A 16,437-nucleotide genomic window follows, 5' to 3' on the forward strand; every position below is an offset into this window, starting at 1 on the left:
CCCACTTCCCGGACCGCCCTCACAGCCAGCATTCCTCCTCAGACATTGCTTTTTCCTCCTGGGCCTCTCATTTTCGCTCAGGTGGCAGGTACCTGCTGAGTGCTTGCTAGATGCGATGCCAGAACTATGAAAACTATAAAAGGGGATCTGAGGTGGAACCCCTAACAGCCTGAAATTGGGGGAAGTTGGACACCACTGTCGCTCAACTAATTGAGTACCTCGGTGAAGACTAAAGGCTGTGATTTGAAGTGGAGTTCAGAGGCGGGTGAGGTCTCGACTGAGAGGGAGGGAGGCTTTGTGAGGGAGGGGGCAGACCTGGGGCCAAAGCTGGAAGGGCAAATCCAGAGGCCGGAGCTGGGGCCAGATGGATGCCCTCCTCTATGTAGAAGCTCCTAAAAAGAAGAATTTAGCCGGTTAAGCCAAGTCAGGAGGTTTCATCAATTCCTAAATATATATATATATATAATCACATTTTATTATCTTAGAAATTGGGTTGCATGTGAAGTTTTTTTTTTTTTTAAGATTTATTTATTTGACACAGAGAGAGAGATCACAAGTAGGCAGAGAGGCAGGCAGAGAGGGAGGGGGAAGCAGGCTCCCCGCTGAGCAGAGAGCGCCATTCGGGACTTGATCCCAGGACCCTGAGATCATGACCCAAGCTGAAGGCAGAGGGTTAACCCGCTGAGCCATTCAGGCGCTCCTGCATGTGAAGTTTTAAAGGATGTATCTGGGGTACCTGGGTGACTTGGTGGGTAAAGCATCTGACTCTTAATTTTTGGCTCAGCACATCTTCTCAGGGTTGTGAAATCAAGTTCTGCATTGGACTCTGCACTGGGTGCGGAATCTGCCTTAGATTCGCTCTTCTTCTCCCTCTGCCCCTCCCCACTCATGCTGTCTAAAACAAAAAATAACAAAAAATAAATGATACATCTTTGATTCAGAGAAATATGGTATTAGGAGTTTGAGGGGGATGTGGAGTCAGTGCCTCAGATCCCAGATCTGAACTTCTACTTCTGCCTGGCAGCTTCCGAGGGGGCTGGTGCCGGAGTGAGTCACATGACAGGACTCCCTCCTCTGAGACCCCGCCCCAGGAAGCTGTAGGTGGGGTTTGGAGCCCCAAACGTGGCTTCAGGGCCCTTTCCTCCTGTTCCGTTTGCGCAACATCCAATGTCCCTTCACCCTGCGTTCCCCCCTCCAGCACGACCAGTGGTCTTTCTAGGTGGAGATCAATTATCGCCCCTTTATTTATCTTAGAGAAATTACAGACCCATTCCCACCCTTCCTCCCCCCAGGTAGAGAGGCACAGAGGCTCTTGGATTGCTGAGGGTGCCAGTATCAAAGGCAGTGGCCAAGCAGGAAAGAAGCCACACAAGGGGCAGGTCGGTGAAGGCTTGAGCCAGTCAGTGAATAATGGGGACGAATCTCTTCTCATCTGTCAGCTTCAGGCCTCTAAACTTGGCCTGTTTTGGAGTATTTTGTGTGTGGTCCCCAGGAGATGTGTTTGAGTAGCCCTTGCAATCTTCAGACAGACCATGTCTGAGCCTCTCCCTAGGGCAGCTGTGTTTGAGTCTCTCCTTAGCGGGACTGTGATGGGTTCTTGCAGAGGGACTGAGATGGGTTTTCCCACACCATCTGTACTGGCCCCTTTCAAAGTGGCTCTGTTGGCTCTGCTCAGAATGACTGTGTCTGTTTCTCTCACACAGACTGTGTCCACTTCTTTCAGAGGGACTACAGTGAGTTCTCTCTGAAGAACTGCAACCACTCTTCTCAGAGGTCCTGTGCTGTCTTCTCTCAGAAGGGCTGTATCCTCTCACCTCTAAGGGACTGTGATGAGTTTTCTGAAAGAAACTGCGACATCTCCTCTCACAAGGACTGCGACATCTCCTCTCACAAGGACTGCGACATCTCCTCTCACAAGGACTCCGATGGCTCCTTTCAGAGGAACTGTGATATCTTCTCCGAGGACGACTTCGATGGCGCCTCTCGGAGGGACTGCGATGGCTCCTTTCAGAGGAATTACTTGGGGTTCTCTCCCTTACAAAGCTATGGTGGTTTCGCTTCTTGGGTGTGAGTTTCTCTTTAAGGTGACTGTGTGAGGTTCTCTTAAGTGAACCATGTAGATCCCTCCCTCTGGCTTGAACTCTGGTTCCTATTTTGGAGCTTTTGGACTCCTGGCTAGAGATTTCACATCTGTAGGAGTTTTTCTTACCTTTGCTGCTCTTGTCGTTTTGAACAATGACCACAGCCTGTCCGACTGAAGTGGTTTTGAAAATAGCACTTCTTTGGGAAACTATGGGCTTGGGTCGTTGGGTATGTCTACGTTGGAAAGAGCTACTTCTTTTTGGTTGATGAGCTGATCTGAATTGCTGTATTTCTTCCCCTAACATGTCCTGCTTAGTGGTTATGTCTGTTGGCTTTAGCTTAATAACTGACCTCCTATCTCTTTTGATATCTCTTGAGGAGGAATCATCTCTGGCTTTTTGTTTTGGATGGTGGTTTTTGCTTGAACGCAAATGGTCTGGCCTTGACCTGTCCTCAGGCTTCTGTCCAGCAAAAGCCATTATTCTTCGTGCTCTCTGGAATGCTTGCTTTAGGCCTTGAAAAAGCTGTTGAATGAATTTTGGTTGGGATGATTTCTTAGATTCTCTTTTTGAAGAGGCAGTAGTTGTCTGAGATGCTCCATTCCTCTTCCTTCTTAAGTGGGCTGGTAAATCCCGAGAAGAACTCCGTATTGTGGTTCTACCATTTGTGTAGAACTTTGTGTTTTGTCTTCTGCTTCCCGTAGTGATCCTTTTCTTTGGGTATTTTGAACTACGGGTCTTTTTGGTTCTCCTTTTAGCCCATTTTTCATCCTGATTGCTTTCAGAGTCACTCTCTGGTAGAGAGTGACCTTGAGTAAACTCATAGTGCCCTAGCCCTCCAATTGTTGTCTTTCCTGCTAGGGCAGGGCTCCTATACTGTCTTTGCGTGATGTGGACTCGTACAGGAGCAGGAGACTGGGAAGATACAGACTGGAAATCGATTGTAGAAGTAGGACTCTTGGAAGCTCGAGAATAGACTTTAGCTTTCCTTAGTGATGGTGATATAGAACTCCTTGGTGTGATGGATCTGTCTCTTCTGTGGTACTTTGGGACTTCGGATCTTTTCTTAGTTCTCAACCTAAAGCCAAAACTCACCTTAATCTCTCCGTGGTTTTCTGGAGTGCTTACAAGGTGGAGCTGTGGGTATATAAAAAGGTAAGTGCCCTGTAATTTATGATGGCAATTAAGTCCTGCACATAGGCCACACTGTAGGCAGATAGGGTATTTTAAAACCAGACCTGAAGTTAGAGGTGGAGGTACATTGGGGGGTATTTGACTCCTTAACAGTTTTGCTGCCATTTTTAGCCGCAGATCTTGTAGCAACTGGAACTGTTCTGACAAGTCAGTCTTGGCCTGGGGAAGATAACTTGGCTTGAAACAGTGCTGGGACTCAAAAATCCTTGTCTGTGAACTCTGTGAGTTCTCACTCTCTTCCATTGGAACAGAATCTTTCCTAGTGAAAACTGTATTGAAGGAAGACTCTAAATTTACTGGGGCAGGAGGCTTGCCCTCTGTACATGAAACAGGCATGTGCTGAATGACTTCCTGGGATATATCACTAAGCTTCGAACTTTTCCTTATTTTTGCGCTAGCCCCAGAGTGTTGCTGTATTATGGAGGACATGGAGCTACGTGTCCACATCCTTAAGGCTATTCTTTGTTTGTGACCATGATAGGAAGTGTGTCTCTGAATGTAGTTTTTGGACACTGAAGTCTGAGAAATAATACTTCTACTCTTCTCTAGCAGACTCTTGGAAAGTTCCATCAGTTCTGCAGGAACCCCAAATAAATTCTGAATAGACTGACAAGTATCTGCAGTGGCTCTTTCCATTAAAGATGTTTGAGAACAAAGGTTCCTTTCCATAGTGGTTGCCAAGACATTCCCTAACACTAGCATCTTGGAGAGATATTTTCTGGGTAGTCGCTGTCTCCAGGAGTGATTCTCCCAGACATTCTGTTGTCTGCTCAAGACAGACCAGTTCAGGCCTCTTTGAGTTCCTGATCCTGACTGGAAGGTCCTAGATGGTGATCTCCAGCTTTGCAGTGGATGTTGGGATAGGCGCTGGAGTGAATTCTCTAGCTTCTCCACCTGCTTTTTATCAGTCCTCTTAGATATGACACCCACTCCTGGGATCTCAAAATGTGGGATTTCTACAATGTTAGCTATCTTATCCGAGGATTGATTGTGAAGGGACAAGGGAAGCGTTGAAGTTTGTATCATAGTAGGGTCTATAAAGTATTCTTCAGACTGCAAAATATCTGTCCCAAAGTCTTTTATATCCAAGGTCCTTGACACTTCTGGCATCTCCAGATCACAAAGGCTTCCTAATTCAGATGCTTCGACAGAGCTTGAGATGAGAGAGTTTGAAGAGTTCTGTAGAAATCTAGAGAAAGAATTCCCTATTTGTAACTCCTCTCTTGACATAAAATCCTCAGATTCCCTATTCTGATATATCTGTACTAGATTCAAATCCTCACATTCCATGATTTGAGGAGGCCCTGTTTTTATCCCCATTCCTTTCACAGCCTGAAGCCCTTGTTCATGAGTGAACACTGTCGATTCCTCCAAAGAAAATGGTGGCTGTGAGAGTGATTCTGAAGATTTCTCTTTGGTATTTGGCCTCAGAGTTAGTTCTACAGGTTCTACCATTTCTTGAAGATGTGGCCTTGGGAAGAAATCCAAACAATCCATTACTTCAGTAGCTGATTCTAAGGAGACTCCTATTCGTTCTACAATCTGAGGAATGGGTAGTGGTGCTAATTCCTCAGATTTTACAATTTGAAGTGGTGGCCCTGGGATTAACACAGTCTTTACAATTTGAAAGCCTGTCGACTTCCTTATATCCAAAATCTGGTGTGTTGGCTCTGTGGTTAATTCCTTTGATTTTATACTTTGCAACAATAGCCCTGAGGTAAACTCAGAAGGTCTCACATCTTTTGGAGTCAGTTCAACATAGTCTACCATTTGAGAGGTCCCCCCTGGTGTTAATGCTACAGACTTTACAACCTGAAGTGGTGGCCCAGGTGTCACTTTCACATATTCAACAACTTTTGGGGGGCCTGTTGAGGTTATTCCTATTGGTTGAGCAGCTTGAAGCTGTGTCTTTGTAGATCCTGTGACTTGATCTAGTGGCTTTGGACTAATCCTCATAAGCTCTGTAATTTGACCCAGTAGTCCTGGAGCTATCTGTGAATATTTCATACTTTGATTCTGTGACTGTGTCAGCCCCATAGGTCCATACCCTTGATGCTGTGTCTCAGATGTGAGCTCTTCTGCATGTCCTGTAGCTTGACCTGTTTGCCTTGGGGACAAATCTAAAGATTTCTCCCTTTGAAGCCATTGCTTAGAGGTTGAACCCACAGATTCAGGAACTGGATATCTTAGCCTTGGTGTCATCTCTGAAGATTTTGGGACATGATGTAATGACTCTGTAGTCAGTGCTTCTGATTCTCCCCTTTGCAGTCTTTTCTTGGAGATCGCCTCCGCAAATTCTAGTGCTTGAGGATAGGGCCTTGGAGCGCGCTCTGTATATCCAGTGGTTTTACTTATTGGCTTTGGGGTCATGCCAAGGAATTCCTTCTCTGTTGGCCTTGCTTTGGGGGTCAGCCCCATAGTTTCTGTAGTGTGATGCTTGGGCTCTGGTGTCATCTCTTCAGATCCTGTAACTTCCTGCACTGGCCTTGTATAGGATTCCCCCGAGTCCTTAACTTGAGGCCATGACTGAGGGAGCAACTCGAGAGTTTCTGGGATTTTCTTTAAGGTTAATTTTAAGGATTCAGAGCCTTGATCCCTTAGCACATGAGTCAGATCAACAGATTCTGGGACTTGAAGATCTAGCCTTAGAGGCACTCCTGAAGATTCCATGATTTTACTTGTTGACTTTGGGGTCAACCCCACAGATTTTTCTATAGTTTCATTGCCTTGATATGCCAACCTTTCTGTGGTATGATAAATTGGTACTGAAATCAAATTTACAGATTTGGAGACTTGATGCTTTGGTGTTGGGATCACCAAATTCACAGATTTAGGGACTTGAGGCTTTGGTGTTGGGTTCATCTCTGCACCTTCTACAAATTGATGCCCTGGCCTAGGGATTATCTCAGAGGAGTCTGTGATTTGATAGCTCCTCGTTGGCATTAGTTTCTCAGATTTTGTTCTTGGAAGCAGTGACCCCGGTAGTAACTCTACAGATTTCATATCTTGTTGCAGAGATGCTGAAGACAATGTCACATGTTTTATACATTGCAACTTTGCTTCTGGAGTAAACTCCAAAGGTTTCTCACCTTGTCGCTGTGATTCTGGAGACAAATTTGAAAATTTAACACTACGCAACATGGGTTCTGATATGAACTTCTTATTTGGCTCTGGTGCCAACACTGTTGATTTCATACCTTGCCATCCTGAAGTCAACTCTTGGCAATTCATACCTTGCTGTGGGGACCCTGGTGTCAACTCCACAGGTTTCACATCTTGAAAACATAGTTCCGGTGCAAAGACCTCAGAATTAACACTTGGTGACCTTAGGCATGATGGAAACCCTGAAGAATTAGCACTTGGAGGCTGTAGCTGTAGGTTTGACTTCAAAGATGTCACATCTTGAGAACATGGCTCTGATTCAAACACCATAGATTTCTGCCTGAGGCAAGAAATCAAATCCTTAGAATTCACATCTTGAGGTTGTGACCCTAGTTTCAAGGCCAGAGATTTCACATCTTGAAAACACAACTTTGATGCAAACACCACAGATCTCTCACTGTGCTGCCTGAGGTGTGAGGGCAACTCCCCAGAATTCATACCTTGAGGATGTGGCCCTGGATTTAACTCCACAGATTTCACTTTTGTAAAACATGGCTCTAGTGCAAACATCTCATATTTCAAGTCCTGCAGCTCAGAGCCTGAAGCCAGTTTCACAGAATTTCCACCACAAGACACTGGCTCTTTGTTAGTCTTCACAGACTTTACAACTTCAAGCAGTGGCTTTGGTAAAAATAACACAGATTTCATACCATTCAGCGAAGAGCCTAAAGTGAACACTGAGTGCACAGCTTGTTGCTGTGACCCACAGTGATTGTCCAAAAACTGGATTTCTGGAAACTTTGTTCCTGGAATTAACTCAGAAGATTTTACACCTTGCAAATGTGGTCCAGGGTTGAACAGAATAGATTTTGTACCTTGATATTGTGATGTAGGATTCAAGTCAGAGGGTTTAATGCCTTGCATCTGTGGGTCTGGATTAAACTTTATAGCATTTATGCATTGAAGTTCTGACCCAAAATTCAAATCAGAAGAATTCACACCTTGCAGCTGTGGGCCACAGTTTAATTCTTGTGATGTTATACCTTGAAATTTTGTCCCTGGACTCAATTCACGTTTCACATTTTGTAAATGTTGCACAGGGTCGAACATAAGAGATTTTATACCTAGAACTTCTGACCCCAGATTCAAATCAAAAAATCCCATACCTTGACATTTAATCCCTGAAGTCAACTCAAAAGATTGTATACCTTGTAAAGGTGGCCCAAGTTCATACCTCATAGAATTAGCACATTGTACTTTTGGGTCTGGATCCAACTCCAAAGAATTTACACACTTCGTCTGTGGCCCAGGGTTGCACTCCATAGGTGGTACAGCAAGAAACTTTGACCCTGGAATCAATTCGGATTTTAAATCTTGTAAATGTGCTTCAGCGCTGAACACCATATATGTCTCACTTTGATTCTTGAACCCCGGATTCACCTGAGATCCTGGATCTTGACATTTTGTCCCTGAAGTCAATTCAAAGGACTGTACACCTTGCAAAGGTGGCCCAGGTTTGCACCCCATAGAATTTGCACATTGTAATTTTGGCTCTGGATTCAACTTAGAAGAATTTACACACTTCATCTGTGGCTCAGGGCTGCATTCCATAGGTGCTACAGCAAGAAACTTTGACCCTGGAATCAATTCAGATTTCAAATCTTGAAGATGTGGATCAAGGTTGAACACCATAGTTGTCTCCCTGGGGATCTCTGAACTCAACTCAGAAGACTTTGTACCTTGAAGTTTTGAAACTGAAGTTAATTCAGAAGGGTTTATACCTTGCAAGGGTGGCTCAGATTTGCATCCAACAGAATTTATACACTGCAGTTTTGGTTTTGAAATAAATGCAGAAGAATTCACATCTTGCAAAGGTGGCCCAGGGCAGAACACCTGGGATTTTATACCTCGAGGCTCTAATCCAGAATTCAACTCAGATTTTACACCTTCCAGTTGTGGTCCAGTACTGAATGCCCTAACATTTATACACTGAAGATGTGGGGCTAGATTAAATTCAGAGGATTTCCCACCTTGTAATTTAGGCTGATGCTTTGTTTCCAGAAATGGCTCATATGGAAGCTTCCTGTCTGTGCACAACTCAGGTTTTATCTCTTGTGACTGTGGCCCAAGATTGAACTTGAAGGATGGCATATCTTGAAGCCTTGATCCATGGCATAACTCAGAGGATTTAACATCTTGCCACTGTTGCTCAGGATTGGATTCCTTAGATTTCACATCTTGGAGCTTTGTCTCTTTGCACAATTCTGAAGATTTTATATGTTGCAAATGTGGTCCAGGGTTGTATACCACAAATTTCACCCTTTGAAGCTCTGGCCATGGTTTCAACTTAAAAGACTTCTCTTCTTGCCACTGCTTCCCAGAATTGAACTCGGGAGATATCACATTGCAAATCTTTGATTCCAAGGCTAACTCAGAGGGTTTTGCGACCTGGAACTCTAGGTCCTGGTTGACGTCTGTGGTTTTCATTATTTGAAGCTTTACAGACTCAGGAGATTTTGCACCTTGCAATGTTGCCCCAGGGCTGAATTTCAGAGATTTCATGCCGTGAAGGTGTGATCCTGGTGTCAACATAGGCAATTTCCTATTTTGTAACTGTGGGACTGACTCAAACCCCAAAGATTTCACATCTTGGGTATTTGCAGCTAGAGTCAACTCAAGAGGTTTCATGTCTTGCCACGTGGGTCTGATAAGGAACTCCACAGATTCTCTACTTTGAAGCTTTGGTTTTGGTGTTAACTCAGAAGATGGTACATCTTGTAACTGCAGCACTGGTTTTAACTGAACAGATTTCAGATCTTGGAGCCCGTACTCTAGCTTCAAATCAGATCTCCCACCTTGTCTCTGTGGTCCGGGGTTGAACTCCACAGATTTCACACCTTGAAGCTTCCTCATCTGAATTAAATCAGATTTCCCACCTTGTAGCTTTGGACCATGGTTGAACTCAGAAGGTTTCACTTGTTGAAGTTTTGACCCTGGGATCACTTCAGAAGATCTCATACCTTGCAAGTGTGATCTAGAACCAAACCCTGCCGATTTTTTAGTTTGAAGTTTAATACCCATGATCAACTCAGAACATTTCACGTCTTGTAACTGTGGGCCTGCTTTCATATCTGAAAACTTCCTCTCCCGGGTCAGATCAGAAGATTTTTCACCTTGTAACTTTGGATTAGCTTTCAATTCTGCAGATTTCACACCTCGAAGCTTTTCCCTTGGGATCACTTGTGAAGATTTCCCATCCTTCAAGTGTGGTCCAGACTTGAAATTCATAGATTTTACATCTCGAAGCTTTATACCCATGATCAACCTAGAAGATGTCATATCTTCCAACTGGGGGCCTGACTTGAAATCCACGGACTTCACTTTTTGAAGCTTTGTCCCCTGTATCAATTCAGAAGATTTCACACCTCTCAGCTGTGGCCCAGATTTGACATTCACAGATTCCACATCTTGAAACTTTGTTTCTGAGATTAATTTAGAACATTTCACTCCTTGAAACTGTGGATCAGGGTTGGACACCAACTGCACATTTTGAAGCTTTGATCCAAGGGTCAGGTCAGAAGATTTCACAACTTGCACCTGGGGACTGGGAGAGCTTTCTTTATGTTTTACATTTTGAAGCTTTGTCTTTGAGGTCCTTTCAGCAGAATTCACATGTTGTAACAATGGCCCAAGGTTGAAATTTGTACATTTGGTACCTTGAATTTTTGTTCCAGTGATCAGTGTAGAAAATGTTATACCTTTCAACTGTGAACTTGGATTTAACTCAGTAAATGTCTTATCTTGGGACTTTATCTCAGGTGACAACTTAGAAGGTTTTAGATCATGCCACTGTGACCCAGAGTTGAAATTCTCAGATTTCACACCTTGAGGCTTTGTCTGAAGAGTCAATTCAGATGACTTCGTGCTTGTCAAGTGTAGTGGGGAGTTCACTTCTCTAGTTGTATTGCTTTGTAATTGTGACCCTTGGCTTAATACCTCAGATTTCACACCAAGAAGCTGTGGATCTTCCATAAGTACCAGAGACTTCACACCCTGAAGCTGTGCTCCTGGGGATGACTGTAAGGGTTTTACTTCTTGAAGCTTTGGTTTTGCAGTCAATTTAGTAGGTTTCCTATCATGCATGCAAAGCCTAGATTTCAATGGCATAAATTTTATATCACAGAGCTTTGACCTTGAAGTCAGCTCACATGATTTCACACTTCTAACCAGTAGACAAGGTTTCAAATCACAGTCTTGAAGCTTATGTTCCTGGAGTGATGCCGAAGATTGTGTATCTTGGAGCTTTGGCCTTGGAGTTAATGCAGATGACTTTCTATGTTTCAACCCTAGAGGCTTGACACCTTGAGACTGTATCCCTATAGACTTCACACCTTGGAAATCAGGTCCTGGTATCCACTGGATACACCTCATTCTTTCCAGCTGTGGCTCTTTTTTGAACTCAGTAGTTTTTACATCTTGAAGCTGTGGCTCTGTGGTTGATGCCAAAACCTTCCCTTTTAGCAGCTGTGTTCCTGGGAGCACCCCAGGGGTTTTCATGTTCTGCAACTGTGGCCCAAGGTCTGTATATATCGCACCTTGAGTTTTGGACCCAAGAGTCAATTCAAATGACTTCACATCTCTTAACTCTGTCGAAGATTTCAACCCTATAGATTTAATACCTTGAGACTGTGACCTGATATTGAACTCTACAGATTTCACAGCTTGGAACTTAGGTCCTGGTATCCACTCTATGTGTCTCATACTTTCAAGCAGTGGCTCTTGTTTCAACTCAACGGTTTTTACACAAAGCAGTGGCTCTGAAGCTAACTCTGAGCCTTTAATCTGGTGCAGTGGTGCCCCTGGGGTCAACTTAGGAGACTTTATGCTTTGCAACTGTGGTTCAAGTGGTTCAAGTTTGAATTCTTTAGGTTTTAAACCTTGAATATTTGATTCTGGAGTCAAGTCTGATTTCATACTTTCAAACTGTAACTCAAAATTGAGGTCTGCTAATTTTTTACCTTTCAATTTTAGCTCTGGAGTTAACTCCAAAGACAGCCCATCGTCCGACTTAGCCCCTCTCTTCAACTGCTCTGAATTTACACATTGCTGCTTTGGTGAGATTACAGATAGCTTGCCATCCTGTTCTGGCCCAAATGTTAAATTCATGAGTGCCATCTCTTGAAACTGTTGCCTTGGGGCTAAATCCACAGTTTTTACTTCTTGAAACTTTGATCTTCTGGTCACTTTCACAGAATTTACTTCCTGCTTGTTTAGCCTTGGGGTCAACTTTACAGATTTTACACATTGCGGCTTTGGATCTGGAGTTTCCTCTATAGATTGTAAACTTTGATGCTTTAAACATGGGGTACTGTCGACAAATTTACTATCTTGGGTTTGTGGCTCTAAAGTCAGTTCCTTGGGTTTCACACCTTGCAGTTCAGACCCTTGGAGCAATGGCCCTGGTGCAAAAGGCACAGCTTTCTCACCTTCCATCTTGGGCTCAAATTTCAATTCCACAGTTTGCACATCTTGTTGTTGGGTTCTTTGGACCAACTCCACAGCTTTGGAGTCTTGAGTTCTTGCATGTAGAATCAAGTCAGAAGTTGTACCTTGAAGCTTGGTATCTTGGGTGCTTTTCACAGGTTTGGCATTTTCTATCCGTGGCACTGTGGTTATCTCCATAGATTTCTCACCTTCCAGCTGTGGACTAGGGGTTAGCAAAGTAGATTCCGTACCTTTTAGACCCTGTCCTGTAGTTAAGACCACAGATTTCACATCTTTCAGCTCCGAGGTCAACAACTCAGATTTTACCCCTTGAAGTTTTGAGTCTGGGGTCAGCTTTATTGGTTTCATACCCCCCACACTTGGCCCTTGGATCAATTCAGAAGATTTTATACCTTGTAACTGTGTTCTTCTAGCCAACTCAGAATAGTTTACACTTGGCAACTGTGACTCAGGAGTCAACCCCATAGATTTTTCATCTGGTTTCTCTGGCTGGGAGACAATTCTATAAGAAATGTTACCTTCCAAGTTGGACATTTGATCCATCCCCAAATTTTTTACACCTTGAAACAGTGTCTCTGGTACTAGCCTATCAGGCTTGACCACGTGCTTTTGAGGTCCTGGGGACAGCCCCACAGATCTTACTCCCTGCATCTTTGGGTTTGGGGTCAACTCAAAAAATTTCACATATTGTAGTTGTGGCCCTGAGTTTAACTCTGAAGATTTCACACCTTGAGGTTGAGTTCCTGATGTCAGATCACCAAATTTGACATATTGTAACTGTGGCCCTGGCCCTGGGGTAAGCCCCACCTGTTTTATATCTTGAAGCCCTGAAAACGTCTTTGCTAATTTAGAATCTTGAAATGCTAATTCTGGAGTCATCTCTACAGAATTTCCACCATTAAACACTGATCCTGGAGTCTGCTCCCCAAATCTGACACCTTGAAGTTTTGGCCCTGAGGTCAATTCAGAAAATTTGACATCTTGCTGCCTTGGCCCTAGGTTCAGTTCCTGAGACTTCACACCTTGAAACTGTGGTTCTGAGGTCAATTTCATAGACTGCATGCTGTGAAACTGGGATCCTTCAATAGACGGAAGAGTTTTCATATTTTCACTCAAGAACCCTTGGATTGTACATCCTAAGGATTGTACGTCTTGAACCTGTGTTCCCGGTATACATTGCACATGTTTCAAACCTTGATGCTTTGGTTCTAAGGTCAAATCAGAAAATCTGACATCTTGCAAGCGTGGTCCTGAGTTTTGTTCCACAGATTTCATGCATTGAGTTTCTGGTTCTGGAGACAGTTGTACGGACGTAACACTTTGATGCTTTGGCCCTGGGGTAAAATCTGACAATCTGATTTCTTGCACTGGGGAACCTGGGGTCAGTGCATCAGATTTCACACTATGACATGGGGACCCTGAGATGAAATCTACAGGTTTTTCTCCTTGAAGAAGTGGTCCTGGAGGTAAATTTGAAAATCGGACGCTTCGCAAATGTGGCCCTGGGATCAATTTCACACCCTGATGCTGTGCCCCCTTAGTCAATTCCTCTGATATTATACATTGTAGTATTGGCTCTTTTACCAGCTTCTCAGATTCTATCATTCCAGTAGTAGCTGGCTGTTGGATTAAGTTAACATATTCCACATCTTGTAATCGTGGCTCTGGATGCAGTGGTATAGACTTTACTCCCTGGAACTGTGGCTCTGGGGTCAACTCCGGAACATGTCGTTTTGGTCCTGTGATAAATTGTTTAGGTCCCACCACTACTGGGGATGACTCAGGGGTTAACTTCACAGATTTCAAATTTTGCATTAGTGGCTCTGATTTCTCATATTGCATTCGTGGTCCTAAAGTCAATTCCAGGGATCCTTTTACTGAATATGGTGGTACTGGCATCATCTCCTGGATATGTTCAATTTGAGACAATGCCAACCCAAAAGGTTCTGTGTTTTCGTATTCTGACCTTAGGGGTATTTCTGAAGGCTCAGTAACTTGAAGGTGTGGCTTTAGAGTCATTTCTGTAGATTCTGTAACTCGACCTGTTGGTTTTGGTGTTAATGCCACTTGGAGCAAATCCCCAGAAAAGAGCCGTGCAGTTTCTGTGTCTTGATGGCCTGGCCCCGGAGTCATCTCTGAAAAATTCTGAAAATACGGCCTGGGGATCATCCCAGTAGTTCCCGACCCCATAGTTTCCATCATTTGATGGCTTTGCCTTGGACTCATCTCTGAAGATTCTAAGATCTGATGCCATGGGGTCAAACTTGGAGATTCCATGACTTGATGAGGTAGCCGTGGGGTTAATGCTCTAGTTTTTGTGCCTTGAACATATGGTTGTGGAGTCAACTCCACAGAGTCTTGCACTTGAATCCATGACCCAGGAGTCAACTCCAGAGGTTTCCTAACTTGAGATACTGGCCTTGAGGTCAAATCCCGAGTTTCCGCAACTTGTGATTGTGGTGTTATGATCATTCCCATGGATGACCCCATTGCTACTGGAGTTACCTTTAAAGAATGTATGGATTGATGTGATGGCATTGGAATCATCCCTACTGATTCTGTGACTTTAAGTGGTGGCTTTGGAGGTAAACCCACAGATCCTACAAATCCAGGTGGACCAATAGTAGGAGGAGAGCTAGAAGATGTCCAACCAACTCGTTGAGCTGCTCCTGGGGCAGACTGTGAATCCCCAGATTCTATAACATGTGGCAGTGCTGGTGGAATTATCCCTACGAAATCCCTAGCTTGTAATAATGCCACTGGAGTAACTTTCGTGTAATCAGGATCTTGATGCAATGGACTGGAGATCATTTCCAGTGATCTTGTATTTTGACATATTGTCCCTGGAGGAATCTTCAGTGGTCCTGTGATTTGACTTTGTGGCTTTGAGGTTATATTCACTGATTCAGTAACTTCAGGATGTGGCCCCAAAGTCGTTGCCACAGTTTCCACAACTGTGTATTGTGCCTTTGGATGCATCTTTCCTGATGGTATGACTTTATGGTCCAACGATGGTCCAACGATGGTCCCTGATTTCATGGCTTGAGATGGTGTTCTTGGGATTATTCCCACTGGTTTTACAATATGTAGATGTGACTCATTAATCATCCCCATAGAATCCATGACTTGAAGCAATGCTGTAGGAGTTACCATCACATTATCTGTGACTTGATTCAGGGGTCTGGAGGTCATGTTGGATTCCATAACTTGATGCTGAGCACTTGGTGTTACCTCCACTGGTTTAGTAACTTGATATGATGGTTTAGTGCTTACACTCACTTTTTTTGTGGTTTCCATTGGTTTCCCAACTTTGTCTTGTGGCTGTGGGAACAAACCCACAGATTCGATCACTTCTGAATGTGATTCTGGGATCATCCCCATTGAAGCCATGACTTGAAGTAATGCTAAAGGAGTTACCTTTATGCTCTCTGTAACTTGACATGGTAGCCTTGAGGTCAATTCCACATGAGTCATGTGGGACTTAGGCTGCTGAATCCTTTTTTCCAGAAGACCCATGACCCTCTGTTCTATATTAAGTTCTAGAACATGTTTTGGCTCCTTCTGCAGTCCAGTGGTTTTCTCTGGAATTATGTTAGCTCCTAAACTTTTGCGAAGCGGAGTGCCCAATGATGTAACTAAGGGCCTGGATTCAAGGATTTGCGGGCCATCCCCACGTTGTGACTGCTTACCTGGGATAAGTGACTGTGAAATTTCTGTTTCTGTTCGATTTAATCCAGATTCCACTCCAATATTCACATGGAGCTGGAATGATGGACAGTTTGGGAATTTATTGTAGAGACCTTGTTCAGTGCTTTGATGAATGGGCATAGATAGCTGGATTTGAGGTTTCTGTGGTTCAGGAACTCCTCCTTGCACCTCAATTAAATAATTAAGGATTGCCCATGACTCCCTTACAGGCAGAGGCACTGTTTGTTCCCTCAAAGTATAAACCTTCCAAGCCATATGTCCCTCTAACTCCCACCTAACCAAAGGAGAGAGCTGGATTGGAGCCCACCCTGAGAATCGTGGTCTTGCCTTGGTGAAAATAAAATCTGGCCCATGATCCATTGTCAAATGACTTTTGCTCTTTCCCCCACTCTTTGTTTTTTCTTGTTGGCAGAGACCTGGGGATTCAAACACAGAGCTGATAAAAGAGTTTTGGGATCTTAAGGGTGAATGAGCTGCCAAATTCTGTAAAAGTTTTGATTTCCCAAACTCTGAGAGCTGAAAAGGAGGCAGGGCTGTGCCTTGGTTCCTGAACATGGAAAACTGGTTTTTGGGTAAAATAGGTAAACTATGGCTCTGGAGTTGCCGGGTTGTTCCTTTAGAAAAGACGGGAAGATGGGACAGGCGGGAGTTGCTGCATAATGATCCAGAGGAGCTGCTGTCCTTAGTAGAATGTTTTGCCTTCTTACAGCCACAACGGGGTAGAACAGGCTCCTGAGCCACAAGCACAGAGGAGGTGGAAGAAGAAATCGAATCCTGTGATTCAGGCAAACAGAATTCTGTAAGAGTTGATCTAGGAAATAAAGAAAAGTTTCCATTTGCTTTGGGG

The 16,437-nt window shown here is 43.9% G+C and overlaps 1 protein-coding gene across 1 annotated transcript in view; it reads right to left on the minus strand.

Annotated features, from left to right (window-relative positions):
- Positions 1-1,251: 1,251 nt before the first annotated feature.
- LOC132022314 (uncharacterized) overlaps positions 1,252-16,437 on the minus strand; it is a 16,941-nt gene continuing 1,755 nt past the window's right edge. Inside the window, exons 2-6 of the mRNA XM_059407619.1 lie at positions 10,094-16,387; positions 8,507-9,844; positions 7,379-8,341; positions 6,822-6,877; positions 1,252-6,713 (exon numbers count right to left, since the gene is read on the minus strand). Of these exons, the coding sequence (XP_059263602.1) occupies positions 1,401-6,713; positions 6,822-6,877; positions 7,379-8,341; positions 8,507-9,844; positions 10,094-16,387 (13,964 nt within the window). The 3' untranslated portion in view covers positions 1,252-1,400. The remainder of the gene's footprint in view (positions 6,714-6,821; positions 6,878-7,378; positions 8,342-8,506; positions 9,845-10,093; positions 16,388-16,437) is intronic.

The sequence above is a fragment of the Mustela nigripes genome, chromosome 7 (assembly GCF_022355385.1).
Source record: "Mustela nigripes isolate SB6536 chromosome 7, MUSNIG.SB6536, whole genome shotgun sequence".
Lineage (NCBI taxonomy): Eukaryota > Metazoa > Chordata > Mammalia > Carnivora > Mustelidae > Mustela > Mustela nigripes.